Genomic DNA, 27,989 nt, shown 5'->3' on the forward strand with positions numbered 1-27,989 from the left:
TAAACATGTATACAAACACATTTCTGAATAAAAAAAGACACTTTTTCGCGCTGCCAGAAACACAAACTCCACACTGAAAATCTCGATTCGTGACTGCCTGACTGCCTCCATCCCTCCAGATGACTGAGTGAGATCCCAAATCCAGACTGGCACATGTTTCTCGCTGCTTGCCTGCCCTTCCATGACTCGGTGAATAATGTTCTAGCTCATCGATCGATGAGCCTGGACTTGAGGCACATTCAGGCATGGGTTGTGTGTTGTGAAAGTGCCCGAGTGAGACAGCGCTACCGAAAGACGCAGATTTCGTCATGGGGGCAGGAGGGTGTGGTGTGTGGTTTTTTCGTATCCTATGTTTTGAAGCATAACGTTTCTTATTCGTCTTGCTTCTTCCGATTGATTCACCATTGGGGGCGGCAGCGGCGCGCGCGCGCGCGTTGGCTGACAGAGCGAGGCTTAGCTGACACGCACATATTTTGTCTGGTGCCTTTTTTTTTTTTTTTTTTTTTTTTTTTTGGCAACGGCGCCCGGCATTCAAGGTGACGTTTGTCTTGGGGGCATGTCTTCCTCACAATGCCACTGTGGGAAGGCTAGCCAAGTCATCTGCGATCCGATGGCTGGCTGGCTGGCCTTGTCTCTTGTCCGTGTCTCTGTCTTTCCCTGCCCTCAACGAACGATTGGGACAGGCACCAAAAGCGAGGCAATGGAGTGGGCGCACCCCTCTCGTTCCGCGGCTTCTCCCTCTTGGGCGGCGCCCCTCCCATAACCCATGGGACCGCGTTCGCGGACTGAGGTCCGGCTGTAACGGTAATCCTGCGATTCTCTGCCTCTGCCGGACAGGGACCCAGGACAGAGAGACCACTTTTCAGTAAACGAGGCAAGGCCACATGCATGCGCTGTGTCTTGACAAGGTGGAAGAAAAATGCTCTTTCTTTCTCCAGAAAATTTCCAACGGTTCGGCATGTCCGTACATCCCCGGCATGGGTCTTTTTGCCCTCTCTTTCTTTTTCTGTTGGCTGGCCTTTTTTTTCCATGTACAAGAGAGACGGGACGCGTGTAGGCGAATTTGATATCCACAAGCACCAGGGCGAGAGCGAGGCATGATATGATGATGCGCCGTCACTCAAATCATGCAGCGCCAGACATCGATCGGATCGAGGAGAAAATTAGAAACGCAGCCTCTTATTTTTAGGGAAATCTCCTACTGCAATGCAGTGTAAGAACAAATGCGACGATGACTGGAAAGTATGTCTGGCATGTCAGCAAGAGAAAAAGAATGTGAGAGACCACCAAACACGTGTGCCTTTTTTTTTTTTTTTTTTTTTCCCCCTACCTCCGTAATACGAGATGTTACGGTAATAACGAGGTGGGGGATTGGCTGGTCAAGTCAGGCAAGGCGAACCAAAGCACAGCCTGTATGATACCATGCCTTTGCAGCAGCAGAGATTTTCAGATGCGGCGCATGCCCGCGAGTTCATTCGTCAACGTTCACTTGAGCCAACATTAACAGCAGTTTTAAGAAGGTGGTGGTGTTGCTTTGGGGGCGATGCGGGATGCAATAAACAGCATACCTACTAGGTAGCTGGCCAGCCATTCACTTTCCACAGACTTACAGCATGTACTTCTTCAAGACGGTGTTACTTTGACCACATATCCAGGTTGCTGACACCGAGGTCCGATACGGTTTGCCTCAATGCTACGTACGGCCCGTGTTGGATGGCAAGGTCTCGTTCCGCCTAGGGTAGACTATTGGATTGCACAGGCCGACTGACGGCAAGAAGTGACACCCAGACCGCGAGTCCTCGCAAATGAGCCGATTAATTAAAAAAGATACAAGTGAGGAAATCTACGCCATGTGAGTGTGAGTGGTTCACCGCTCATCCTCTCGATCATGGCCCAAGCTTTTTGGGGGTTTATCTCATGTCCAGCGTCAGTTGTCTCTGTGCGTGCAGCAGTAGTAAATGAGAAGAGAAGAGATGAGATGAGTGTGTGTTGGAGTATCCGCACGCAATGCACGCACGGCACGAGCACGAGCACACACCACATACGCAGGTACAGCATGTTCGACAACCTTGAAGTCTCGTGGGCCGTGGTCGCCACGGGCCAGACGGAGAGAGGCCGTTGGGGCCGGTTGACCGCGCTTCTTTGCAGTGAAGCCAGGCCAGGCCACGAGGTTGCGAAGGTTCGGCGCGGTGAAGAAGATGGAGGTCGCAATGGTCAGTGGTGTCTCGGACCTTTGACAAGACGGTGGGCCAGCACGGTTCACTGCGCTGGGGCCGGATGGACATTGATCTGGATCCCGAATGGCGATAGACATGTCCAACAAGATGTGGGTTGTGTGAGTATCCGTAAGGTAAGGTAGTGTAAGGTATCCGTCGTGCGGTCGGTTCGGTTCTTCCCTTGACAGCGACGACGATGATGCTCGCCTAGAGCGGTCTGCCTGAGGATGAAGATGAAGATGAAGAACAAGCGCCACTCAGAAATGTTTGACACCCGTGCTCACCATGTCGGATCTCCAGTTCCAGGTTCTTCTTCAAGACTTGGAGACTGGAGTTGACCGGGCCAGGCTGGACGTCCCTACACCGCAAAGTCAACAAACAACAAAAACAGCAAGACAGGCGAGTCTGTCGCCGGTGTCTGGCACAATCAGCCCATGAAGCATGAAGCGAACTCCAGCAGGAGCTCCAGCGCAATTTTGGCGCGGCCCGCTCAGACGAAGTCTCCAAAGAGTCCCGTCGTCCCAGGCGGTAGCGGTGCGGCCCCGAAGGCCCTCCCCCCGCTAATCTACAGGCCCGTCGCCCGCCCGCCCTCTTAGGCTCAGAAGCTTCAGTACCTCCAGGGTCACCTAAGACACCTCAGGTAAGGTATGGACCTGCTGGACGGTGGACACTGAGGTGCGTATCCGTACTGGGATCCCTAATAATGCCGTGGAGTCCTTCCCGGGTTCATGGGGAGGGGAGGGGTCTCGCTGGGTCTTTTTTCTCCAGCGGGCAGGCCATTCTCAGTTCTGCCCGGCACGTTGTAGCAAATGGGATCCCGCGATGGTCCCCCGGTTCCAGGTTCCAGAGCAAGACGGGCCTGCGAGGCTACGACGTCGCTACGAAGACACACTGCACTAGCCCAGGGCCAATTTCGACCTTGGACGGATGGGCATGAAGTCAAGCATGGAAGCAAGCCATCATCATACCCATGAGACCAACCCATGAGGCCAGGACCCTCTTCGCCATCTCCAGTCTCCCGGGGCCTCGTCGTCGTCGTCGTCTTCTTCTTGTTCCTCTTGTTCAGCGGCGCCTTCAGGGACCCTAGACACCGAGGGGTCGCCGTCCCACCAGCTAGACACAAATCAAAAGGCACTGGACCAGTCGGAATCTCGATGAGGGCCCAAGGCTAGCCTTTCGAAACTTCCACCGTCTCCATACCTTCCATTGCATCTCCAATTGCCGTTCCTGCAGCTGACCTTGCAATTCCAATAGAACATTTCGCGCGTCTTCGACATACCCTGCAATAGAAGCTCACGAAGGCGAGGTGGGAAATGGGCCCAGCCAGCCTTTTCCATCGCGAACAACATGCAAAGTACCGATTGAACGGCGGTACAATTGAATACACTGAGGTGCCTATTCGTTAGGGACCCAGTTGTGTAAATTGTCCGAGCGGAGCGGCGCGCTCGCTCCAGTCATGATTTCAATTTTTCCCCCCCTCTGTTCGCCCTCCTCTCGCTTCTGTTCGGCGAGCCGCGACGACCTCCAGCAGAACCGGGTTTCTTACTCACTCCGTTCCCTCGTACCACCGTTTCGCGCTCAACTCACTAGGTAATCAACCATTGACTACCCCCGGCCTCATCCATCCACGGCTCTCAAGACCCCGACGGACGGAGCTCCGAGTCATTCAAGGGTCCCTTGGACGGCAGCTCCTGGACCACGAACCAGTCTGTTCCCCATCCCGCTGCTCTTCCGTCGCGACCCGCCATCAGATTGCAACCGCAGTCCATGCTGACCGTTCCGTTGTAGCCTTTCACAAAGTCTCACGGACCCAGGGCACGCATAATCTCTCGAGGAGGAGGGAGAGGCTTTGCATAGTGCTGTAGGTACGAGCGTCAAGGCGTCAGCATTTGTGCGCGGTCAGACTTGCCAAAGTCCGAGAGCACTGTCCGACCACCTCGGGCTGCCGCCATGTCATCTGAACAACTGAATGTCATCGCCCTGGTCTCGGGTGGCAAGGACAGCTTCTTCTCTGCCCTGCACTGCCAGAGGAACGGCCATCGGCTCGTGGCTCTTGCTAACCTGTTCCCCGCCGCCGCGCGCTCGGCCCAGGGTGATACCCTCATCTTCAAGCCTCGTGGTGATGATGATGGTGATGGTCACGTAAAGGATGCCGCCGGGCAACACCAGCCGGAGGAGCACCAGCAAGAGGACGCTCGGGAAGGAGCTGCCGGCCAAGACGCCGACCTCAACAGTTTCATGTACCAGACCGTCGGACACCAGGTCATACCCCTTTTCGCCGACGCCACGGGACTGCCACTCTACCGCCAGCCTATCCGTGGCGGCGCCAAGTACGAGGGCAGAGACTATGATTCATCCCACGCCGCAGGTGGCGATGCCGTGACGGCCGTCGACTCGGATGAGACGGAGAGCATGGTGCCCCTCCTCCGCACGATCATGGCAGCTCACCCGGAAGCCAACGCCCTCTGCGCGGGCGCCATCCTATCGACGTACCAGAGGACTCGCGTGGAGTCCGTCGCCCTGCGTCTGGGCCTCACGCCGCTGGCATATCTCTGGAAGTATCCGACCCTCCCGTCTCCGCTGCCCGGTACCGTCGAGGACGCCCAGCTGCTGCACGACATGGCGGCCGCCGGCCTCGACGCGAGAATCATCAAGGTCGCGAGCGCGGGGCTTGATGAGGAGTTCCTCTGGGAGAGGGTGAGTTCCCTCGCGGGCGCGGCGCGGATCAAGCGCGCGCTGCGCAAGTTTGGCGCCGCCGAGGGCTCCGTGCTGGGAGAGGGCGGCGAGTTCGAAACGATTGTGCTCGACGGGCCCCCGGGCTTGTTCCGCAAGGCCATCGAGGTGCCCGAGGCCGGCAGGAGGGTCGTCAAGGAGGGTGGCGGAACGTCTTGGTTGAGCTTCTCGGGGGCGAGTGTCCGTGAGAAGGCTGCTCCTGAGATGACGGGAGAAAGCTGCTCCCCGGTCCGGGTGCCTGATGTTCTGGACGCCAAGTTTCAGGCTCTGCTGGAGTCTCTACCTCGAGATTCACCACCTGTGGTGCCGCCGTCTGAGAGCGAATTCGAGGGCAGCAATGGCAAAGTTTCAGCGTCTATTGCACCTACGACTGATATTCACTGGACTGTCGTACCGCAGGAGCCCCGGGGCACGAGATTCACAGTCGAGGAAGAAACGGAGGATATTGTTCGACAGGTTCGGGGCCTCCTAGATGGACATACTCCGCCGCTGCCCACCACCGCCATTACTCATACCGTCATCGTTCTAAGGCAGATGTCGGATTTCCCTGCCATAAACAAGATTTATGGCAGCCTGTTCCAGCACCCGAATCCCCCGTCCCGCGTCACAATCTCTTGTGGAAGCCTCCCCAAAGGCCATTCCATCAATATTCATTTCGCTGTCAAGCCTGATTTGGAGCAGCGGGATCGGAACGGCCTTCACGTTCAAGGCAGGTCATACTGGGCGCCCGCGAATATCGGCCCCTACAGCCAGGCTATCGATGTGCCCCTGAGCAAGGTCGAGACGGCGGCGAGCGGCGTCAGGCAAGTGACTATCGCAGGCCAGATCCCACTCGTCCCAGCCAGCATGATTCTCCCCACGGAGACAACAGGCAACCTGGAGATGCAGATCGTACTTTCTCTGCAACATCTCTGGCGCATAGCCACTGAGATGAAGGTGCAGCTGTGGACGAGTGCAGTAGCATACTTCCCCAATACCCCCAAAGAGGCAGACGCGCGGCGTCAGGCACATCTGGCTGCCGCAGCTTGGTCGGGAGCGCACGCTCCTGGCGGCGACGAGGACGAGGATGACGAGGGCGGCCCAGATCTTTGGGACCGCAAGTACAACCCCCAATACATGTCGCTTGGAGGCGAGGATCCTGCCAAAGAGCAGAAACTTCCCGACTGGTCCGTCGTCAAGAACGAGACGGACGATGAAGACGAAGCAGCGAAGCCGGTGCCCTCGTTTTTCGCGGTCGAAGTCGAGGAGCTGCCTCGCGCGGCTGGTGTAGAGTGGCACGCGCATCTCGGCCTCTCACGCCTCCCGTCCTCGTCGGTGGAATACCAGACCTTTAACGTCAAGGCGTCACAGCGCGTTCCTTTCTATCACCGTATCTGTCATGTGGTAGTCGCCGGAACGCTCGTTCACACCACCATCTCCTGGCTTCCTACCAAGGATTCCTGGACGAAAATTCCGATGCATCCTGCAGATGTGGATGAGTGGATGAGGCGGGCTTATCTGGAGGCTATCGGTAGCGACGAATCTGCTTCGAGATCCGGCCACATGTATCTGATGTACATCAACATGGGCAAGACAGCCTTTCCTCTCATGCGCGCAGGTTATGGGCCGAAGGGCATGGAGGCTGCGTATGTATTCGCGCGGTCGATTCGGAGTGGGGATGGAGATGAAGTAAATGCTGTTGGGCTTTTCAAGTAAGCCCACACTCAATGAGAATGAATGATGAAGGACTAGTGTCTGTGAGTGACCAATCTCTCGGGGCAATCGGGGATGAGGTCAGTCTCTTCAGCTCCATGAGTCTGGTTGACCGGCTTGAGTAGGTGGCATATGTCACGGCCAAAGCAGCGTCCGCTCCGGAAGTCGGTGACTGTGTCCCTTTACATGCTGACTTGCTCCTCCACCCATGACTACCGCCAATGGCATGACTACTTATTCGAGGCTTTCTGGCAAGGTGTTGCACGGTAGATACTGCCTGTTGGAACATACTTCACGACCCCCAGTTGGAGATGAACTGCCGGGGGCAAACAACTATCAACGACAATACATCGTCGATGAATCATGGAGCGTGCGGGCAAGTTCCACAATTGGCATTCGCTGCTTAGATCTTCCCTCGAGCTGCCGTTCGCTCATGACATTGCCTTCCGGCTGTCATAGATTCTGTCGTTGACTTTGACTTTACCGGAGAACGCGGACTTCCCGAAAGATGTAGACCGACTTAGCCAGACGCTTCGTTGCCAAGCCCCTCGATTCTTGGACGAGTCTTTACTTGCCCTTCTCCAGAATAGTGCCTCCTACCCATCTTCGAAGATTGGCCAAAATCAAGTTGCAAGACGCTGCGTGCAGGCAGTCCAAGGCCTCAAAGTTTCGACGGAACGAGACGCATTTGTTCCGTAGGTAAGAACAAGGCCTTACGTCGTCTCATCTCCAAGCCTGTCTGCTCTTCATTGTTCCTTTCCTCGGTCTATTCTTTCCACGGACTTACACCGCCCACAAACTGGGAGTAGAGACTTGCCAGTCAGCAAAAGAAGAGCCCCAACGTAGATACGGGATCAATACGCTCGCGGTTATTTCCATCCAGCTTTTGGATGATCGTAAGAGCAACTAGCTGAATGTGTGTGTATATGCGTGTCCTATGTGGGCATTGGGGGCCCCAGATGAAGCATCCTGAAACTATCTTTACTCTTGAGGCCACAAGTAGAGCATGTTCCTGCTTCAGCTGAGACCGCCAGAACGCTCTATTGAAGTGAGTTAAGACAAGTATGAACATGAGCGGACTACTACTTAGAGACAAGCTAGTTCGTCATAGAGACTGAATCTTGGTTAGAAATGCTACTACCATATTGCAACTCTCACAGTAATTGCCGAGGTGCTACTTAGAACACTACACTGTTATTTCGCTGCAGACTTTGGGCTTGCATTACAGAGTCACATAGAAGAGGCACTATTATTCTTAGGACCCTTGATAGTGTTGTTGGAGATGATTCAGTCGTGGTGCGGGTTTGATGATTCCGATTGGTGGTGGCATTGGTCCCCGTGGTGTGTGGCGGGGTAGATCACGGAGCCCGCCCCCAGATCTCACTGTTCCAAGGTTGAGATGGTCGGCGACCAACCAGGAGCGCCAGGCCCGTTACAGTGACAATCCAGCCAGAAGATGGTGGGAGGGTCGGACGCTATGTCATGGGGTCCCCCCTTCTTAAAAAGCCCACGTGAATGGAAAGCCCGTCCCATTGTGAGACCACCAAGCTGAGAGAGAACAGCTCTTGCCAGTTTCCCCAAACTTTCCTCTCTGCTAAGATTGCCCGTTCTTGCCGCCAAAGACGCCGGTAAAATCCTCAAGGTAGGTCCAGTTCCCCCACGTTTCCTCCCGGCTGCCGGCTTCAAGACGCAGCCGCCCGACTCCCGTGCCGCAATGGAACTTGGACTCCAGCATAGTGCATCAGGAAAACCGCCCTAACGCACCTCCAGCAGCCGCGACCTACTGCCCGTTGCCGATTGCAGAGATCCCACCTCGAGACCCCCAAAAGTTTCCAAGAAACCTTAGCTTCTCTTTTGTTTTTATTTTTTATATATAGGCGACTTTTTCCCTTTGGCCTCTGATCACGTCACACGACCCCTGTTCTCGCGTGAGGCACCATCGTCCAGACCATCTTCGATCTGGGTCTGGGACATGCAGAAGTCGCCCTTGTCTCGGTCGTGATGGCGCCCGCCGGCGATGATGCACCACAACCTTCGGCCGCCGCGCCTCCTCTCCCACCACCACCTCCTCCTCTTTCATCTGATCCCCAGCAAGACCAGGTGCAGGTGCAATCCCCGTCATCCACTACACCGCCGCCACCGCGAGGCTTAAGTAGGCGCGTGTCCTACGATGAGCGCTCGCCAACGTCGCCGCGCTCCCTCTCCCGGAGGCAAAGCACCAACGAGCGCATCAACGAAATACTAGAGGTATGTCTCCTCTCGCTTCGCCTCTGCATCTAGCCATCTCGGCCGAAAACCTTCAACTGTGGGACCTCTCGTCCACCACCCTGCCGCTGCTTGGCACCGACCATTCCAGCCGCTCAATTCTTTGAAGTCCCCGTTTTCATACAGAACCCTCCCGGACCCTTCAATCCTGTCCCCAGTTTCTTTCCCGTTCCCGCCCGGTTCTTCTCCAGCTTCCCACTCCCACTCCCGCTCCCGCCCCCGTCACCCCATCCGTGTGTGCCCTTGCTGACAACGCGCCCACCCCGGCGCCGAACAGAACGCAAGAGGCCGCGCAGAAGCAATGGGCGGCGCACTCTCCGCCTCCAGGTCCGCCCCCGCCAGCCCTCCGCGCCATTACTCCCGGGATGACGGCACCCACGATGAGACCGTCGGCATCATCTCCCGCGGCCCGGACCGCAACTACCAGAGCATGAATGCCGCGCCCCCGGCGCCAACAGCCACAGCTACGGCGCCCGAGCTGCGGCCCCGCAAGTCCATTCGCACCACACACAACCACCTACCCTCGCAGACGGAAGAGGACGAGGAGGACTACGATGCTGTGGTCGCGCGAGAGGAACGGGCGAGGGCGGCGCAGGTGAAGGAGCCGTGGTACACCATCTTCCTGTCCAGCTTCCAGAGCATTGAGCTTGAAAACAAGGGAAGCGTGGCCCGAGACCATTTGGCGTTAGGTACGTGCTTCTTCTTTCCAAGCTTGCAGCAAAGACGATAGCTTACCAGAGTCCTGCAGAGCGAACCTTTCTCGCATGGCTCCGTACCTCCCTCGCGTTCGCCTCCATCGGCATTGCTGTCACGCAACTCTTCCGCCTCAACTCATCCATTTCCAACCCTGACTCCAGCAGCCACACTTTGCGCCAGCTCGGCAAGCCGCTAGGCGCGACCTTCCTCGGCATCAGCATTCTGATCCTCTTCCTCGGATACCAGCGCTACTTTCGCGCCCAGCAATGGGTCATGAAGGGCAAGTTCCCCGCGAGCCGAGGCACCATCATCATCGTGTCCATGGTGGCATTCGCCCTCATGGCGGTGAGCTTGGTGGTTGTCATAGTAGTCGGCCCCACCGGCAACGAAAAGTAGATATCGACGAACCTTCAGTTGGTGCTATTTCGATATCATGTTTGCATGCACATACTTCATCGGGAGGGGGGCTGGCTTGCATTGTACCGGGATCTGGTATCAGGCGTTTGGACTTGCATCTATCATCATTATCTGTACCATATACGTAGGAACGAGCTTCTAATAAACACCAAATCTGTGCATAAACGCAAAAAAAGCATAGAGAGCATATACCAAGAGCAGCTGTCACTTTCTCCAACTTGAACCACTTTCCCACTGCAGCCTATCAGATGACGTCAAAACGGACCTGGACCTCACATGTGGGCCTACAGCTCACAACCTTTCAACTACATCCCACCTCACTTACACACACACACACACACACACACGCTTGCTTTAGCCTCAAATACGTTTTGCGTGCTTCGCCCACTTCTGTAACCCTCACAGGCAAATTTACAGTCAGAGGCAGACAAAACCACGCAAGCACGCAGCCATGGCGCCGAAAGCAGAACCCCTCTCGGTGCAATCATTCGCAGCAACCCAGCTCTCCCTCCTCTCCGCGGAGCTCGCCGCCGAGATCGCAGAGTCCTCCGCCCTCGTCTCCCTGCACTCGCCCACGGCCCTCCAGCGCGCCGGCCTCGCCCTCTCCAACCTCGTCGTCGGCGCGCGCCGGACCGGCCTCGGCGGCCGCACCGTGCTCGAGCTCAACCCGGACCCGGCCGTGTCCTCCTCCGCGGAGGGCAAGCTGCCCGAACACGGCCTCCGCCCGGGCGACATCGTGCTGCTGTCCGAACAGCCCGCCGGCAACGCCAAGAAGAGGGAGGTGAAGGAGCTTGAGAGCAAGGGCGCGAGGGGCGTCGTCACGAGAGTGAGGCATGAAAGCGTCGGCATCGCGGTGGACGAGGGGAAGGGCGAGGAGAGGGAGTTTGACGGGCGCGTCTGGGTCGTCAAGGTCGCCGACGATGTCACGTATCGGAGGTGAGCCTGGCATTCCCGACACACCACCAGGGGGGGAGCGGCATTCACATGAGATGTCACTCTGCACGGGGAAGGGGCCGTCCCAGTCGGGGAGTGAGAGCATCAGGCTGACGAGACACAGAATGAACCTTACCATGGAGAAGCTCGAGAAGATGACAGAGGCCGAGTACAGCTCCTTCATGCGCGTGCTCTTCGGCCTCTCGAGCCCAAGCCCTGTGCCTTCAGATCTCGCGTCCGATTCGGAGCTTTCCAAGATCCAATGGATCGATCCCTCGCTCAACGACTCGCAAAAGGACGCAATCCGCTTCGCGCTCGCGTCAAGAGAAGTCGCACTCATTCACGGACCTCCAGGAGTGAGTCTCCTCCGCCCCCCTCACCTGAAGGCACAAACTGACACTGGACAGACTGGAAAAACCCACACACTGATCGAGCTCATCCTCCAGATGCTCAAGCTCGACCTCCGCATCCTCGTGTGTGGTCCCTCAAACATCTCCGTCGACAATATCGTCGAGCGCCTGTCACCTCACAAGATCCCCATCCTCCGCCTCGGTCACCCGGCCCGTCTCCTCCCCAGCGTCGTCGCCCACTCCCTCGACGTGCTCACCCAGACCTCCGAAGCCGGCGCCATCGTTAAGGACGTCCGCGCCGAGATGGACGCCAAGCAGGCCTCCATCAAGAAGACGCGCAACGGCCGCGAGCGACGCCAAATCTACGGCGACCTCAAGGAGCTTCGGAAGGAGTTCCGCGAGCGCGAGCGCCGCTGCGTGAGCAACCTCGTGCGCGAGAGCAAGGTCGTCCTTGCGACACTGCACGGAGCGGGCGGCCACCAGCTCCGCGACCAGCAGTTCGACGTTGTCATCATCGACGAGGCCAGCCAGGCGCTCGAAGCGCAGTGCTGGGTGCCACTGCTGTCCGCGAAGAAGGCGGTCTGCGCGGGCGATCACTTGCAGCTCCCGCCGACGATCAAGTCGCTCAACTCCAAAGTGAAGAAGGTTCTGGTCGAGGGAGCAGGAGAGAAGCAAATCAAGGGAATGACGTTGGAAACGACTCTGTTTGACAGGTTGCTCGCCCTGCATGGGTCATCCATCAAGCGGATGCTCACCACACAATACCGCATGCATGAGAAGATTATGAGGTTTCCATCAGACGAGCTATACGATGGAAGATTGATCGCTGCAGAAGCAGTCAAAGAGCGTCTCCTGAAAGACTTGCCTTACGAAGTCCAGGATACCGAAGACACCAACGAGCCACTCATCTTCATCGACACACAGGGAGGCGACTACCCGGAAAAGAGCGAGGACGACGACAAGGATGCCGTCAAGAAGGCCAAATTCAGCCTCCACGGTGAAAGCAAGAGCAACGAAATGGAAGCGGCTTTGGTGCGGCAGCACGCCCAAAGCTTGGTTGATGCTGGCGTGAAGCCCGAGGACATTGCTGTCGTGACCCCGTATAACGCTCAGGTAAGTTCTGGACTGGATTCCCTGGGTCGTTCGAAGTCGTGGACACGAGCTGCAAGGGGGTGAAAGCATGGGACGCAGCCGCAGCATGAAGCTGACATCGGATGAACCGAACAGCTCGCCATTCTCGCGCCCCTGAAGGAGCAGTTCCCGGGCATCGAGCTGGGCAGTGTAGATGGCTTTCAGGGCCGCGAAAAGGAGGCCGTCATTGTCAGCCTTGTACGGAGCAACTCCGAGGGAGAAGTAGGGTTCCTGGGCGAGAAGCGCCGACTGAACGGTAAGCTCAGGAGGTCACCAAGCTCGCCGTCTGGGAACATCCCAGCTGGGCTATTAAAGGCGCATGATTGTTAATGCGGTTTAGTGGCGATGACGCGACCCAAACGCTCGCTGACGGTGATCGGTGATTCGGAGACAGTCATGAGGTGAGTGCGTTTGAGACTTGTTCTCCTTTCTTTTCCATTTGTCTCTCGGTCGGAGGATTTCTGGGTGTTGGCGTGTCGGGCTGCGGGCGAACCGCTGCTGCACAGATGTTATCCTGAGACACTGCTGAGCCGCACCAAACGCCCGAAATCTCGGGCCTGTTTCTTCTTTTCTTTTGCTAACCCGCTGCATCAATACAAACAGAGGTAGCGCATTCCTCAAGAGATGGATGGATTTCCTCGAAGAGAATGCAGATCTGCGTTATCCCGACTTGTCAACCCTCCAGGGGTCTTGAGATGCCATATTTGGGATGGTGGGAGGCCGCGGGTTAATGATGGTGGTGGCTGGTGAGAACGCATGGCCCACCTCTATGCAGGCCGCCTTCAATGTCAACCTTTATGCGACGAAAGAATATCATTCGCGGCAAGAGACCAGACGATCTAGAATACTGACGAACCGGCTTCCTCGGTATCGTGGACCGTCTGGGAGGGCCGTGAACGAGCTGGGATGGCTTCTCATGCGCGGCGACGCCCTGGAACCCCGTCTCCAACGGCTTCCCAAAAGGGAACAGGCGGCATTGTGTGTGCATTTGGCGTGGCGTATCGTAGAATTTACAGCACACCCGCGGCCAACCAATGCTCGTCCATGACCAACTGGGGATTACGGGGTAAGGAGTGTCCGTTGACGCAAGTTGATAGGCGCCAGGGCCCAGGTTTCTTGGGTCGACCGATTGGAAAAAAAGACCAGAGGGAAGTGTGGACGGACCGCAGATGTCAGCCGTCACTGATCAGACGAAGAAGCAACCCTTGTCTCTATGTTTCAGGTTACCTTTGTCGTCTGTGCAATCCTTGTCCTGCGTGGCCAGACCCGCCAAATTCTCCTACCGAGGACAGGGGCCTGCGGTGTTGCTCGACTTGAACGCGTTTTTTTGGCCGCTCTCCGTCCAGTTTGTGCGTAGGATTTTGCGGTGTTGTTGGGGCTGTGGAAGGTACATTTCCCAAAACTCTCGAGTATGCGGCGGACTTAGTGTCAGCCGCAGCCATTGAGTTTTCAGCAAGGAGCCAATCTTTCTCACGCCAAGGCGTGAGATGCCATCTTTTGCCTCTCGTTGGGCTCCTGTCGACGTCTTGGATATGATGCAGGATCCGCTGCAGAAGCGAAACAGTGGACAATCATCCCCTCTCCACGTACCTTTTGTTTGTTGATGTTGTGCACCAAGTTCGTGCGTCTTTCGTGTTTGTTACTGGCAGTTTGTTAGTGACAGCATGCATCGCAGAAGACCCAACAGTCGCTCCATCATGCACTACAACGTGGTTGAGGCTAGAAGATGTCTCCCGGATCTATGGTTTCCGAATGATCGCGCGTGCCGCGCCCGGAGGTGGCCCCTCTTGGTGGCATATCGGGACTATTTGTCCGCCAGCTGGCTTTCGAAATTGAAGGCTATTGTGACGCAAATCTTACCACAAACGTGGTGTCTAGTCGGGCGGACCGAGACGACTTGTGTGAAGCACAATGATATCGTCCTCCGTTCTACACTAGTACCCGGCTGAACGGTTCGTCCCCGCCATTATGAGACAACTCCATTTCCGGGGTCCTGAACCCTCAATGAGACATATGCCCCGGCAGCCTGAAGAGCACTGACAAACACCTTACGGTGGCAGTCGGGGAACGACAAGGTGTTGCTCGAAGTTGCCGGCGGCGCCGCATCTTATGTTCGATCAATATGGCGTCGCCGAGCCTTCAGGTGATGGGAGATCATAAGTCGGGTGCCTCGCTATATGATGCTCCGCCGGGGACCCCACTCAGCGAGCCGATCAAACTGTGGCCGGACGCGCGACGAGAATTCGTGTTGGGTCGGGGTTGTATTGGGTGCCGCGGGGACAAAGTGTGAGCGTGTGCGTGACTCTCCGCCTGCAGCCACAATTACCGCATCATGTTGTCCGCGATGGCACGGCACGGCGGCTTTTGAGCGGTAAAGTCGTGCCATTCGTGCATACTAGGCCTGGGGTTGGCTGGCTGGCATGCCAATGTAGTCAACCATAGATAGACCGTCCCCTCTTAGGCATTTGGTCTCCAAGAAAAAGCTGTGGCAGGGCATCGTAGTCAAAAAAACCGCTCATTGGAGTAGCTCTGCCATGTGGCATTCTAACAACCACTGCCAGAGCCTGGAAGTCACTCGCGAGTCATTGAGGGACAGGTTGATTGAGCAAATGGTTGTCGATACGGGGATCTGGCGTCTTGGTTGTCCGGGTCGCGAAGCGGTCGACATATGGCCTCCAGATCTGGCCTAAGGAGCCGGGATATTTGAATAGGCAGACAACATCAGACAATAGGGGCGGCGCTCGTTGGACGTGGGCCTCTGGGCCATGTGGTGTTTTAGCCTCTTGGGTCTGCGATGTGGGGTCGACCTGCGCGCTAGTGGGCGCCTTCTTCGCGAAGCTGCACGTCGGAGGGATGGAGTGCGGTGGTAGAGGCTGGTCGTCGTATGCAGTAGTTCTCAAGAACCAAACATGACAAGTGATGGGCGGTATCCTATCGGGGAGGCGGGTTGGTGAAGGGTCTGCTCTGCGTCTGCTTTGCAGGCTATAGTAGTGGCTGGACGGCAGCTGTTGTGTTCCAAGAATAAACGCAGGCAGGTAAGTGCATGAGGACGTGGCATGTGGTTGTAGCGATCCCAGGAGAGGAAGGCTCCGTTGCAGTCTGCGGCTGGAGGCTGCAATGCGATTCGACGGTGACATGAGCGATCACATCTCTTGCGTTACTCTCGAGGAGCTAGTCCTAGCGCCATCATCAAGACAACGGGTGGTTGGAGAATCGTCCGTCAGATCAAGCCATCGGTGTCAGTCTCGATAGCGGCGGCAGCGAAGCAGAGTGGCAGGCCAAATGTCGGCCACAAACGAGATAGTGCCAACGGCCACACACACCAGAGAGGTTAGTGCCGATGGCTAGAGAATCCTTGAATTCCAGCGCTCCGTTTGCCGGACTCCTCGCTAGCTTCCCATTGGGGTGAGGAAGGCGTTTGTCGACCCTGGCGCCGGGCGGCGTGTCACGATATTGGGTGACTAGTTGACGGAGGGCAACTTGGATGGTGGCATATGGGACGCCATGTCGGATGAAGATTCCAGCACCGTTGGTGCATTCTTCGACGAGGTCAGTCGCAGGTAGGACATGATTGTCAAGGTGGTGTTGGCGCCATCAGCCCTCGGGGAAGGGTGGCTTTGACCCCGACTTGACATGATGAGCGACTAAGGGGGAAAGCCTGATACTGAGACTGGTGAAGGCTGACTGGTGGTGGTTGCTGACTTTGGGCGATTCAAGTCGGGGTTAGAGCCGGGATTTGGTAGCGACGACGCCAGGCGCTGGGTTGGCGGGCGTGGTTGAAATCGAATCTATCCGCGCAGAGTGGTAATAACAGTGCGATGGTAGCATCGAGAGCCCACACTCCGCAAAATCGCGCTCAAAAGGCGTCTGTTCCTACTAGGCAAGGTGAGGTTGGGTCGAGGTGTGATGCGGAACATTGTGAAGTCAACACTGGACACACACTGGACGACAACGACACGGACCATTAGCGGGACGAGAGGCGGGAGCACCTTCCCTCGACAGGCCCCATGGGAAAGGAAAGAAAAAAGGAAGGAAAGAAGACTGAAACACAGCCCCAAAAGCGGCATGGCTCAAAAATCGGACCAGCAGACCGGATTGGATTGGATCCGGGAGGACCGGGGGAGCACAGGTGGATTCCAGCTGGGCAGTTGGAAACGGTCACTGGACTGGACAGCTCAGAAGGAGGGAAAAAAGGACAGAGAAAGCTTCACAAATGGGGAGGAGGCAGTCGCGTCACCCCACTCGAGCTCCTCCTCATCGTACAGCTGTCACTGCAGGCTGCAGGTGAAGGTGAGTGAGTCGTGCAGTGGACTGGCGACGGGACAGCAGGTGGAGTTTGCTGAGCCGGTGAAAGGCGAGGCCCGTGGATCACAATGACTTATTTTAGGCGGGCTTGCACGTTTTGCCTTGAGGCTCTGACACGAACAGGTGTGAAGTATTTGGAGTTTTGGGGTTTTGGAGTTTGGGACAGAGTTACGCAGTATTAGTACGAATACTACCTCTTCGGTGGAATATCAATTATACTTTTTTGACTTTGCAAAGGTAAAGATCTAACAGCATCGGCCTCGCACTTTGCTACCTATTGAAAGGTACCTTAGAGTAGGTCGATGAATGTCGCCTTTGGTTCCCTTGATCGACGCACCTGGCCTGGGCAGGGACGGGCTCAGGCACACGATGGTATCAACTTCATGTGGGTGCATGTTTTCTGGGTGTTGCTCGCCCACATTCCTGGCATCCCTCGCGTCGCTCATACGTCTTCCCCCCTCCGACGGCGAGGAGGGAGCGCCCGAGAGTGAGACTCAGACACTGAGGTGCGCAATCATCGGATAACGGGCATGCGCGCACGTTCCGGCTAATGTCAATTCATTCTTGACATTGGATTTCGTCACTTGCGTCCGTCCAGTGTTTCCTTGCTGCGCGTTTCCCCTGCGTGGTCTGGGTGCCGGTGGTGGTGTTCAAGAACTGGCTTGCCTCGGACGGGCAAAGACACCGAGTTCGGTCGGTGGAGGTGTGGTGTCGACAGTGCGGTGTGTGCCTGTCCTGTCGTGGCCTGCCCTGTCCTGCCCGCCTGCCCGCCTGCCCTGGCTCTTTCCCCAACGCCTCTTTGACCAGGGGCTGACAGCTCCACGCCCCAAGCACTGACCTCAAACAAGGACCATCCCCGACGCAGGAGCCAAGCAGGGGACTTGCCGTTGCCAGTCACCACCCACCAGTGGAAAATGAGAATGGAACAGCAAGATTTGACTCTTGTCTGGCTGCCGTCTTGTTCTGACCTGTGTCCTTTCCATTGTCATTCATCATTGACGAGACGAGACGACTCGACTCGACTCAACTGACTTTCCGTCCGACCTGCTAGTGCAGGCAGGCATGCAGGTACTTCTACTACTTATGGCAAGACCACACATGGTCCACCCTGGCTTCTCGTCTCGTCTCGTCTCGTCCCGTCCTTTCGTCTTCTCCTCCAGGCTCCATGTCCTCCCTCCTCTTTGCCTCTCTCGGAGAACATTACTGTATCCTAGACACGTTAGATGCACCATTGGCGCCGTTCCAATGGTCCGTATCCTCCTCCTACCTTAGCCGTGCATGCATGCTTGTTTCATCCCGCTAGTAAATCTGCATTCTGCGGTCTATTACACTGGACTACACTACGGATACTCTCTCAGTCTCTGCCCCCATTCACCCGTATCTGAGGTCCGACAGCCGTGCCGGCCGCTGCCTCCTCCATAGTCACTCTTTCTTTCTCTCCGTCTGCTATCGTGTGTCGCAACGCAACGGGAATGCCCCGTCAGTAGTTCCTTGCAGCTTCTTCTGCACCCCCTGTCGAGATGCCGTCCTGTACCTCGTGAACCACCTTGCTCTTGAATGGAGGTATCCATACGGAGACCGTAGCTACCACCTGCTACCCGGCCGATTCTGTACGGATATGGATACCTTGCACGCATCTCTCGCGCAGACCCGATACCGTCGCTTTCCTTACATGCCACTGCTTTCCCTTTTCTCCCGCCCTTTCTTCTCCTGCTCCTCTCTTGTTTCTTTTTCCCACCCGGTGCCGCGCCGTCTGCCGTTGGAGAGAGACATACATACCTACAGATAATACTCCTCCTCCCGACCGCAGCCCCTCCACTCCCCTCCCCCAGCAGCAGCAACAACCAACCATACCATTCGTTCACTTCTTTCCACAACGTACCGTACCGTCCCCTGCCTGCCAGGTACCCTACTTTACCTTACCTTACATCAACCCGACTGCACCGCGTCCTTTGCATCTGCATCGCGCCCACCACGCTCCTTGGCCAATAACTCAGCCTCTCATATTGTATAATTCAACCCTCTCCCGCCATCCCACCACATCCTATCCCTCCTCGCCCTATCCCCTTCTTCCCACTCCTCGAACCTCGACCCTACCTTGCCTTAGCGGCACGCTACCGCCCGTTCTAATCAACGTGCTCCTCCGGCCGCCTCGTCAGCCTGTCGCAGAGCTGCCCGGGTGCTCCTTTGATACATGACGCATGTGCTGCTAGGGTCCCCCCTTCTTAGTGGCATAACTTCTTCCCCAATCCCCCATCTCCTCGTGGGTTCTTCTCCTTTATTCGCCTCCTTCATCGTGCTTTGATTGTTCAGCCCGACCGATCTCCGTCTGCCTCTTGCGCCGCTGCGCCGGTTGAGGGCCTTTGCCACTGGACCTCTCTAATCCCCGACGAGCCCAGACGACGGGCGGCATTGCTGGACATATGCACCATGAATCAGGTTACAGCATAGATCACCACTTGGCCTAGACTCCGGGCGTCCGATCAAGATTTCCAGACTCACCTGCTGTCTGCCTACCTGTTTGCCTGGATATTGGATATCCCAGACGAACTGTCACGGCTCGGCCCCGGACATCACCCGTCTGCTGGCTCAGCTCTTGGACCTCACATCAGCATTGTCTCTGCCCCTCCTCGTCATTTCCCGACAAGCCTCACTCTCATGGCTTACACTGGACCACAATCATATACACCGTCCCTCCTCCGTCGTCCTCTTTTACACTCGTTCTAGCCCCCAGCTGCAAGAGCCGCAAAAAAAAACCCCAAGAAAACCAAAATCACACCTAGGTCACCTCCAACTCAGCCATGGGCCTTTTCAAGTCGGCCAACTCCCCTGCACCTAGCGCCACGAACCGTTCCATGACGGGCCAGTCCATTCGTGGCAAAATATCAGGCCCAATCCCCATCCCGAATCCCATCGACGACGAATTTCCCATGCGCAACCCGGGCACCGGCATTGCTACGCCGGTAACTGAAGGCAACATGAGAGAGCAGATGATGAATCCTCCCCCGGCCGAGCCCGTGGTTGGATCAATTGTTGCGACTCCCCAGCCCGAGGTCTCACAGCCGCCGAGGGCCGAGTCCGTTGTTGTCCCTCCGGGAACCGGCTCAACTTCTGGCTCGTCTCCAACCGCCGCATCCCACGCCAACTCACACTCCAATTCTCCTCAGTCGCAAAGAAGAACGAATGTGTCCAGCAACCTGAGATACTCTACGGTCAGTGCTGCGTCCGAACAGACCGGTGCGAGCAAGGAAAGACCTCAGCGCAAAAAGTCAACTTTGCGCGGCGCATTGGGGAAGCTTTTTGGTCGCAAAAAGAAGGGCAGCCAGGGCTCGTACGACTCGCAGCGCATGTCGACCTACAACCCCACGAACCAAAACCAAAACCAACACAAGAGCGTGAGTTGGGGTAGCGGCCGCTCCCGTGCCATCGCACCTTTCTTGATTTCAGCAGAACAGAAGCTAATTCGAGCTACTAGGACCCTTCCGCTTTAACCCGAACCAAGGAGTCCGAACCCAAGCGATCGGCGTCCTTGCCGATCACCGAGTACGACAGAGCGTTAAGGTCTCACTCTATCGGTCCCCAGGATATCACGGCTATTGAGAGCGCGCGAAATTCGATCACAGTCGACCCATCGCAGTTGCAAACAAGCCGTAAACGTGCGGCTACGTCTACAATAAGCCAAATTTACTCCGCTCCGTTTAGGCGTGATGGCGAGCTGGCAGGTCTGTCGCCTCGTCCAGCGAGCACCCACGTTCGTGGAAGCCGACTATTCCACTCCGACGACGAGGACCCTGAGGAAATCGGCCGCGCAATTACGAGCGACGTTGGCCACAAGCGACGATCCAGAAGTCTGAGCGGAATCAACAACCCCGAAGCAAGGGCTCACGTTCGCAGACGCAGCGATGAGATCCAGTATTGGAGACAGAGTTACGATCCGGCCTTCTACACGTCACCAGCGACGACCAATCCTCCTGATGACGAGAACCAATTTGCAGGACTTGCACCAATGGACATGCCCGAATCCCCAGTTTCCCCTATAGAGCAAGCACAAACCCCCATGCGCACTCCCCCTCAACCATTCTCTTTCGGCAACTTGACTCACATGAACGTCATGGCGGGCATGAAGATCACACAAGCAGCCAGTATTGAGACTCGGATCGAGACTTTGGAGAGCAGGATGCAGCGTATGGAAGACGTTGTCACTCAACTGTGCAACTCGGTTCCTGGGTTCCAGGTCCAGATGACCCAGCCAGGTCGACCTGCGCCGCCTGTGCCTCCCTCGCAATCGAGCACTGCTGTGAATCCCACGCTTCAGCAGGTCGCGCGCCAAAGTGCTCCGAGCTCGAGGTACAGCAACTCGGCACAATCAAACACCTCTTTTGGCGAAGCTCCTACGTACGTCGGTTCTCTGCACGTTCACACCGGCATGAACCGGCCAACCTCCAATGCGACTATTCGCGGCGTAACCAGTTTGCCTGCTATGCCTCGCGCTGAGGCCGGCCGGCCCACCGACACCTTTACGGCGGATCATTACACGATGCTCCTCGCGCTTCTCGAGACCGAAAGGTCTTCTAGACAGGCCCTTGAATCTCAGGTGAAGAAGCTCACGAGGCGCATCAACATGATTTCGGGACCGACCGGCAATGGCCGCATGTCTCTGCAGATGGAGCCCCCGCCGACGGCCAAGTCATTCGGCAGCGTATCGGCTTTCGATCATGACTCATCTGACGACGAAGATGCCGCCGCAAGGAACCGCCGTTTCTTGGCTGAAGATTCGGGCGTTGGCACTGGTGTCGGAGACGATGACTCGTACTCGGAGGTCTTTGCCACCCCGAAGGAGGAGCAGTCGCACGGCTACGGCGCCTTCGGGGAGGATTTGCTCGACGAGGATGATGATCCTGCGCGTAAGAAGGCAGCCAGGACGTTGTCCCTCAGCCAGATGACGCTGGGCAAGAAGGCGTCGAGAACGGGAGTACGAAGTTGACGCAGTCGGCCGCTTTCTAGTGCGTTGTTTTTTTGAGATTTCTCATTATACCCCGGGATATTCCCCCCACTCATGAGACGACGACGGTGGTTCTTTTCTCGGCAGTTGTTGAGTTGAAGTCTCGCTCGTCTTAGCGATTCGGCATTGATACCTCATCGGAATTTCTGACGAATTCAGCATTATTACGGTAGCAGAGTCTTTTGTTGCATTAATCTGTTCTCTTCTAGTTTACTCTTGTATATGACTACCCATTTCCGTTCTGGACGAAGCAGTTGGAACAGTCTTGATGGGATACATCCCTATGACGCGGATTTCTTTTTCTTTGGGTTTCATTTCGTTTCTGAGAGTCTGGCCGTGTTGGCGGGGATGAAGACTTGCAGAGCTCGTCAGCAGGTAGTGTCGCGCGCATCGTCATTTTCAAGTGTTCAAGGGCCAGCGTAAGCCTGGGAAGTTTCACGTCGCGAGAGGTGGAGGTGCCAATTTGCGGTCGCGTACCGCTGTTCGTGGTGCCAGGTGGGATCGAAGATAGCTAATAGCTTGAGTGTCGCACTCTGAAGCCGTTTCAGGGTGTGCGCGTGTACAATATCAAAAACATGTTCACACAAGTATGAAGTCTTTGAGATGAGGATCATGTCGATCGTCTAGAGTTGCACTGTCACTCGTACGATGGTCCCGCCTGGGTTATTGCAAATCCATCGTGGAAGCCACATGGCTGGCGTCCGCTTTGTCCTCAGAGAGGTTGTGCACCCGAGCCTGCCGTGGCAACGAAACGAACAGCGGGCCGAAAGAACAAGGCTAAGGGACAAGGTCGCCCAGTGCCAATCTCCGGGTTGTCATCTCGGGAAGAGGAAGAGGAACTGAACCAGAATGTTTCGAGAACAATTCTCGGTTTCAGCCACCCATATCGCCGCTAGCATGCCGTTGGGAATGGGGAACGGGGAAATCTGGCAAGGGCTTGGCCTGGGCCGTCAAGCAATTGTTTCCAGGTCCGCTCTGCCCCGCAGCAGTGATTTGGCAATTGCTTTCCGAATGGTCCGAAAAATGTCATATTCCGGAGTCAGCCTGTGCAAGTAGTGGCTAGTTATTTACCTAGGCATTGCGCGCATAGCATAAAGCTGGAATACCTGGAAGTCCGAAGGGGTAATCGCCGGCCGTACGCGGCGCCCGCGACCGAGTCATCCCCGTATCCATCCCCCGCCTCCGAAAGATTGCGGCGCCGTCTGCTCGGGTGGACCTACGTAAGCAGAAAACAAGCCGACCACTAAGGACGCCCAGAGATGGGCAGCTAATCTGCCACGCACAACCTCTACGCTTAGCTTCCCGCGCGACATAACCCAAAGATACGCACATACCAAGCCAGACCAGCCTCCCGTCCCGCGCGTGCTCCTCGTGGTGAAAAGCATATTTCGCATCCATCACTTTTTTCCTTCCCTCCCTCTTTAACCCCTCGCCGCCACCAAAACCCCTCCTCGTTTGCGCCGTGACATCAACGTCCCCAATTTTGCGGTCGAACGTCATTGCCCTCCTCCCCACCCCGTAGAGGATACGTCGCTCGCAATCTTTGGTCGCGTCACTGAATCCCCTCAAACTCGGAAATCCTCAACGAACCGTCGCAGCAATGTCCGGCTGGGTAGATTGGTCAAAGACCACGCGGTCCTCCGACTACCGCGGGTCAACCTCCTTCGCAACCTTCATGATCATTGGGCGTATGTTGCAACCCCCCCCCCCCCCCCCCCTTCACCGTCTTCGCGGCGCAATGATGCTAACCCCACGCGCGCAACAGCAACCTGCTTCTTCCTCGGGATCCTCTTCGCCTCGTTCCCCTACGACTTCCCCCTCCTCTGGACCTCCGCCCCCGTCCCCGAGTCCTTCTACGCCCACCTCGAGACGCACCTCAAGTTCATGCACCAGTCCCCGCCCCTCATCGGCCGCCTCCTCAACATCATCGTCTTCACCGGCTTCCTCGGCTTCTTCATCAAGCTCTTCCGCCCCTCCGAGGCAAACGTCCTCTTCGACGGCGCCTCCCTCGTCCTCTACCTCATCGGCGTCGGCGTCTACATCACAAACATCGTAAAGGGCCTGCGCTCCGTCAGCGCCGGCATCTGGGACGACCCCAACTGGGCCGCCAACAACAACGGCGGCGACGACAACGAGGTCATCCTCGGCAAGGAGGACAGCCTCAAGGTCCTGGCCGCGAGCAACACCATCCTCGCGCTCGTCCTCGTCGGCGTCCTCGTGCTGCAGGCCGGGCAGTGGTACGCCGAGCGCAAGGACCGCGAGGACTTTGTCAAGCTCGAGGAGGAGGAGAACAAGAAGGGCGCGTCGTCCAAGAAGAAGCAGTGAGGTATCGATTGCTGTGACGCACTTGTCTCAGTAGCAAGTGGGAGGCAGGCGACTTGCATTGGAATGAGAGCAGTTGGCTTCCTCCTTCATGCGGAGTTTGGGTGGGACATTATATGTCATGAACTTTAGATGTCATGAGTGCGATGTATGCACGCGATCATCGCTTCAGCGAGTCGCTCAGTTACTGTCAAAAGGCACCAAGTGTTGAATATACCATGTCTAACGTCTTTTTTTGTATTCTGGGTCTGTCTACCCATGGGTCAACAAGGTGCTAAAAACAACTAATGAAATCTTTTCATATGACGACTATGCCCCTTTTCTTTTCTTCTCATCTCCTCTTTACTTCATCATGCAACATACGCTTACTCAAGCTTGAGCTGCTCAAACTGCTTAATCGTACCCTCGAAACCCCTCGCCTCAGACTCGAGGTCGACAACCTTCTGCCTGTCGGCCTTCTGGACGGCCTCCGCGACCTTCTCCTGGTAGGCGGGATCCTCAACCAGCTTGCGCTGCTTCTCGATGTTGGTGCGGGCCTTGTCGAGCTTCTTCTTGGCCTTCTCGATCTCGGCGTCGAGGTCGACGCGGCCCTTGACGTGGAGGTAGACCGAGGCGGAAGAAGCGACGGGGAAGGCGACGCAGCCGGCGGGTCGGGCAGCATCGGGGGCGACGATGTCGATGCCGGTGACGCCCTTGCCGCTGAGGGACTTGATGGAGGCAACCTGCTCCTCGATGGTGGAGGCAGAGGTGGCGTCGTGGGCCTGGATAATGACTGCGATTCGTTAGTGACTGACATACACATAGTATGTGAGAAAACCTACTTCTAGCCTCCTCCTTCTGGGCGTACTCGCTCATGAGCGATCTCGCGGCGCGAGAGCAACCCAGGACAAGCTCGTAAGCGGCCTCGGACTTGGGGTCATCGAGCTTGGCGTTGTAGACGGGGTAGCTGGCCAACATGATGGACCTGGTCTTGTCCTCGGGACGGCGGGGCAGGCGCTGCCACAGTTCTTCAGTGATGAAGGGAGTGAAGGGGTGGATCATGGTCAGCGCACCCTCAATAGCAGTGTAGAGGGTCTGGACAGCGCTGGCCTTCTCCTCCTCGGTACCATCCTGGATAATGGCCTTGCTGTTCTCGATGTAGACGTCGCACAGGTGGCTGAGGATGTACTGGTAAACGATGCCCGTGGCGTGCTGGAACTCGCGCTCGCCCAAAGCGGTGTTGATGTCCTTGGCGGCGGTGTTGAGCTTGTGAAGAATCCACTTCTCAGCAAGCGTCTTACCGGCGGCGGGCTCCTTGAGAGGGACGAAGTCCTCGGGCAGCTTGCCGAGGACGTACTTGGACGCCTGCCAGATCTTGTTGCAGAACTTTCTCCAGCCGTGCATGACCTTGACGTCAAAGTTGACATCGCCGCTTGTCGAGGTAAGCGCAGCCATGGTGAAGCGGAGGGCGTCGGCACCGTTGCGAGGCAGACCCTCGGGGAAAGCCGTCTTCTGGTACTTCTCGGCCTTCTGGACCTCGCTGGGGTGCAGGTTACCGGTGCGGAGCTTGGCGTGGAGGTCCGGCAGAGAGATACCGGAAATAGCATCCAAGGGGTCGATGACGTTGCCCAGGGACTTGCTCATCTTGCGACCCTCAGAGTCACGGACGAGACTGTGGCAGTACACCTCGGTGAAGGGAACCTGGCCAGTAAGCTTGATGCCAAGCATGACCATACGCGCGATCCAGAAGAACAGAATATCCCAACCAGTCTCAAGGACGGAAGTAGGGTACAGCTCAGCCAGATCGTTAGTCTTGTTGGGCCAGCCCAGGGTAGAGAAGGGCCAGAGGCCAGAGGAGAACCAGGTGTCCAGGACATCTTCATCCTGCTCCAGGGTGAACTTCTTGCCGGGGAGGGCAGCCTTGGCCTTGGCCTCAGCCTCCTCGCGAGTCTTTCCAGCGAACCATTGCTTGCTGTCCAACGAGTCGGACTGTTCACCCTCAACCTTGGCCAGGTAGACGGGGCAGCGGTGTCCCCACCAGAGCTGACGGGAGATACACCAGTCGTTGATGTTGGCCATCCAAGCGTAGAAGCTGCGCTCAGAAGACTCGGGGCGAATCTTAATCCTGCCATCCTTGACAGCAGCAACAGCGTCATCAGCCATGCTGCGCATGCTCATGTACCACTGAGGCTTCAGCAAAGGCTCAATGACATCCTTGGAGCGCTCACAGAGGGGAATGGTCATGGCGTTGTCCTTCTTGTCAACGTAGAGGCCGAGGCTCTTGAGCTCATCCTGGATGGCGTAACGGACGTCGAATCTCTTTTGGCCCTGGTACTTGCCACCGTTCTCGTTGATGTTACCATCGTCGGTGAGAATATTGATGAACTCGAGGCCGTGCTTCTGACCAAGGTTGAAATCGTTGGGGTCGTGGGCGGGAGTCAGCTTGACGGCTCCAGTACCGAACTCCCTGTCGACGTAAGTGTCGGCGACAATGGGCAGGAAGCGGCCCTCAATGATAGGGTGCTTGGCCCTCTTTCCAACCAGGTGCGTGTATCTGGGGTCCTCGGGGTGGACGGCGATACCAGAGTCACCCAGCATCGTCTCGATACGGGTGGTGGCGACCTCGAGGAACTCATCAGAGCCCTCAATGGGGTACTTGAAGTGGATAATGACACCAAACTCGATCTTCTTCTCATAGCCGGGGACGTCGAGCAGTGTCCTGCCTGTCAGCTCCTTGTTGTTGACCTCGAGGTTTGACAGAGCAGTGGTCAAGCGGGAAGACCAGTTGACAAGTCTGTTGGCACGGTAGATGGTACCCTCCTCGAAGAGTCTGACGAAAGTCTCGGCGACAGCGGCGGACAGGTTCGCGTCCATGGTGAAAGCCTCACGGCTCCAATCGAAGCTTCCTCCCATCTTTCGGAGAGCAGCGTTGATCTTGTCGTGGTATTCGCCCTTCCAGGTCCAGACCTTGTCGACAAAGTCCTCACGGCCCAGGTCATGACGGGTCTTTCCTTCTCTCCTCCAGAGCATGTTCTCGACAACGCTTTGCGTCGAAATACCGGCGTGATCGCAACCGGGCAGCCAAAGCGTCGTCTTGCCCAACATGCGGTTCCATCGAATCATGATATCCTGGAGCGAGTCACCAAGCGCGTGACCAAGATGCAGAGCCCCAGTGACGTTCGGCGGGGGGTGGGCAACGACGAACTTGCCCGCGGGCTTGCACTTGCCATCGGCCGTGAACTCGGGCTCTGTCGCGGTGTCAGCTCAGAATTCCTCATCTGCCCATTTGCGTCTTACTGAAGAAGCCCTCCTTCTCCCACCATTCATACCAGGCGCTCTCGACAGCCTCGGGGTGATAGGCCTTGAAGTGAGGATCTTCAAGAGACTTGAGGCGCTTCTTCTCTCCCTTCGGGGTATCTTCAACGTATTCAGGGATTGCCTCCTCCTCCTTCTTCTCGGCCTTGGCCTTCTTTTCGGCCTTCTTTGAGGGAGCAGCAGTTGCGGCCTTCGCGGCCTGGGCAGCTTGCTTCTGCGCAAACTTGGCAGCCTTCTCGGCCTTCGCGCGCTCCTTCTTCAGCTCCTTCTCGGTCTTCACCTTCGGCTCCGCGCCGGCGGCGGCGCCGGCGTCCTGGCCAGCAGCATGGGTATCGGCGGTTGCGGCGACCTGAGCCTTCGTTTCGTTCGAGGCAGGGGGAGGAACCTCCTCCTTGAGGCCCTCAGTGGCACCGACTAGAAGACACAAGAACACACAATCAGCTTTCAAGTCAAATCATACGGCTAACGAGATGCGCGGGGTGGGAAAAGGCATCGTGAGAATGTGGGGGTGGATGGAGGGGTAGGCGTACTGGGGTTTCCGCGTCCGCTGTCGGTAGCCATGGTGGCACGTGTCTGGTGAAAAGGTCGAAGACTTCGACAAGAACGGACAATTGGACGTGGACTGAGGATTGG

The 27,989-nt window shown here is 56.7% G+C and overlaps 6 protein-coding genes across 6 annotated transcripts; 5 read left to right on the forward strand and 1 right to left on the reverse strand.

Annotated features, from left to right (window-relative positions):
• Nucleotides 1-4,166: 4,166 nt before the first annotated feature.
• On the forward strand, nucleotides 4,167-6,644 carry mug71 (Diphthine--ammonia ligase; the record flags this gene model as incomplete). The annotated part of the gene is made up of 1 exon (XM_032032155.1): nucleotides 4,167-6,644. One exon carries the CDS (start codon nucleotides 4,167-4,169, stop codon nucleotides 6,642-6,644), a length of 2,478 nt encoding a protein of 825 aa, XP_031888273.1.
• A 1,998-nt stretch (nucleotides 6,645-8,642) lies between these two features.
• On the forward strand, nucleotides 8,643-9,998 carry CGGC5_v000700 (uncharacterized protein; the record flags this gene model as incomplete). Its single annotated transcript, XM_032032154.1, has 3 exons — nucleotides 8,643-8,888; nucleotides 9,184-9,595; nucleotides 9,655-9,998. The coding sequence occupies 3 exons, from the start codon at nucleotides 8,643-8,645 to the stop codon at nucleotides 9,996-9,998; spliced, it is 1,002 nt and encodes a 333-aa protein (XP_031888268.1).
• A 472-nt stretch (nucleotides 9,999-10,470) lies between these two features.
• hcs1-1 (DNA polymerase alpha-associated DNA helicase A) lies at nucleotides 10,471-13,127 on the forward strand (the record flags this gene model as incomplete). The annotated part of the gene is made up of 6 exons (XM_032032153.1): nucleotides 10,471-10,955; nucleotides 11,077-11,308; nucleotides 11,360-12,415; nucleotides 12,530-12,689; nucleotides 12,774-12,834; nucleotides 13,037-13,127. The coding sequence occupies 6 exons, from the start codon at nucleotides 10,471-10,473 to the stop codon at nucleotides 13,125-13,127; spliced, it is 2,085 nt and encodes a 694-aa protein (XP_031888267.1).
• Nucleotides 13,128-19,539: 6,412 nt separating this feature from the next.
• On the forward strand, nucleotides 19,540-21,722 carry CGGC5_v000702 (uncharacterized protein; the record flags this gene model as incomplete). The annotated part of the gene is made up of 2 exons (XM_032032152.1): nucleotides 19,540-20,133; nucleotides 20,214-21,722. The coding sequence occupies 2 exons, from the start codon at nucleotides 19,540-19,542 to the stop codon at nucleotides 21,720-21,722; spliced, it is 2,103 nt and encodes a 700-aa protein (XP_031888270.1).
• A 1,618-nt stretch (nucleotides 21,723-23,340) lies between these two features.
• Nucleotides 23,341-24,065, forward strand: SHR3 (Secretory component protein SHR3; the record flags this gene model as incomplete). The annotated part of the gene is made up of 2 exons (XM_032032151.1): nucleotides 23,341-23,428; nucleotides 23,506-24,065. 2 exons carry the CDS (start codon nucleotides 23,341-23,343, stop codon nucleotides 24,063-24,065), a joined length of 648 nt encoding a protein of 215 aa, XP_031888269.1.
• A 362-nt stretch (nucleotides 24,066-24,427) lies between these two features.
• On the reverse strand, nucleotides 24,428-27,917 carry CGGC5_v000704 (Valine--tRNA ligase; the record flags this gene model as incomplete). The annotated part of the gene is made up of 4 exons (XM_032032149.1): nucleotides 24,428-24,834; nucleotides 24,884-27,289; nucleotides 27,339-27,770; nucleotides 27,887-27,917. The coding sequence occupies 4 exons, from the start codon at nucleotides 27,915-27,917 to the stop codon at nucleotides 24,428-24,430; spliced, it is 3,276 nt and encodes a 1,091-aa protein (XP_031888468.1).
• Between the last annotated feature and the right edge of the window lie 72 nt (nucleotides 27,918-27,989).

The sequence above is a fragment of the Colletotrichum fructicola genome (genome assembly GCF_000319635.2).
Source record: "Colletotrichum fructicola Nara gc5 chromosome Unknown KSG_Nara_v1_contig01, whole genome shotgun sequence".
Lineage (NCBI taxonomy): Eukaryota > Fungi > Ascomycota > Sordariomycetes > Glomerellales > Glomerellaceae > Colletotrichum > Colletotrichum fructicola.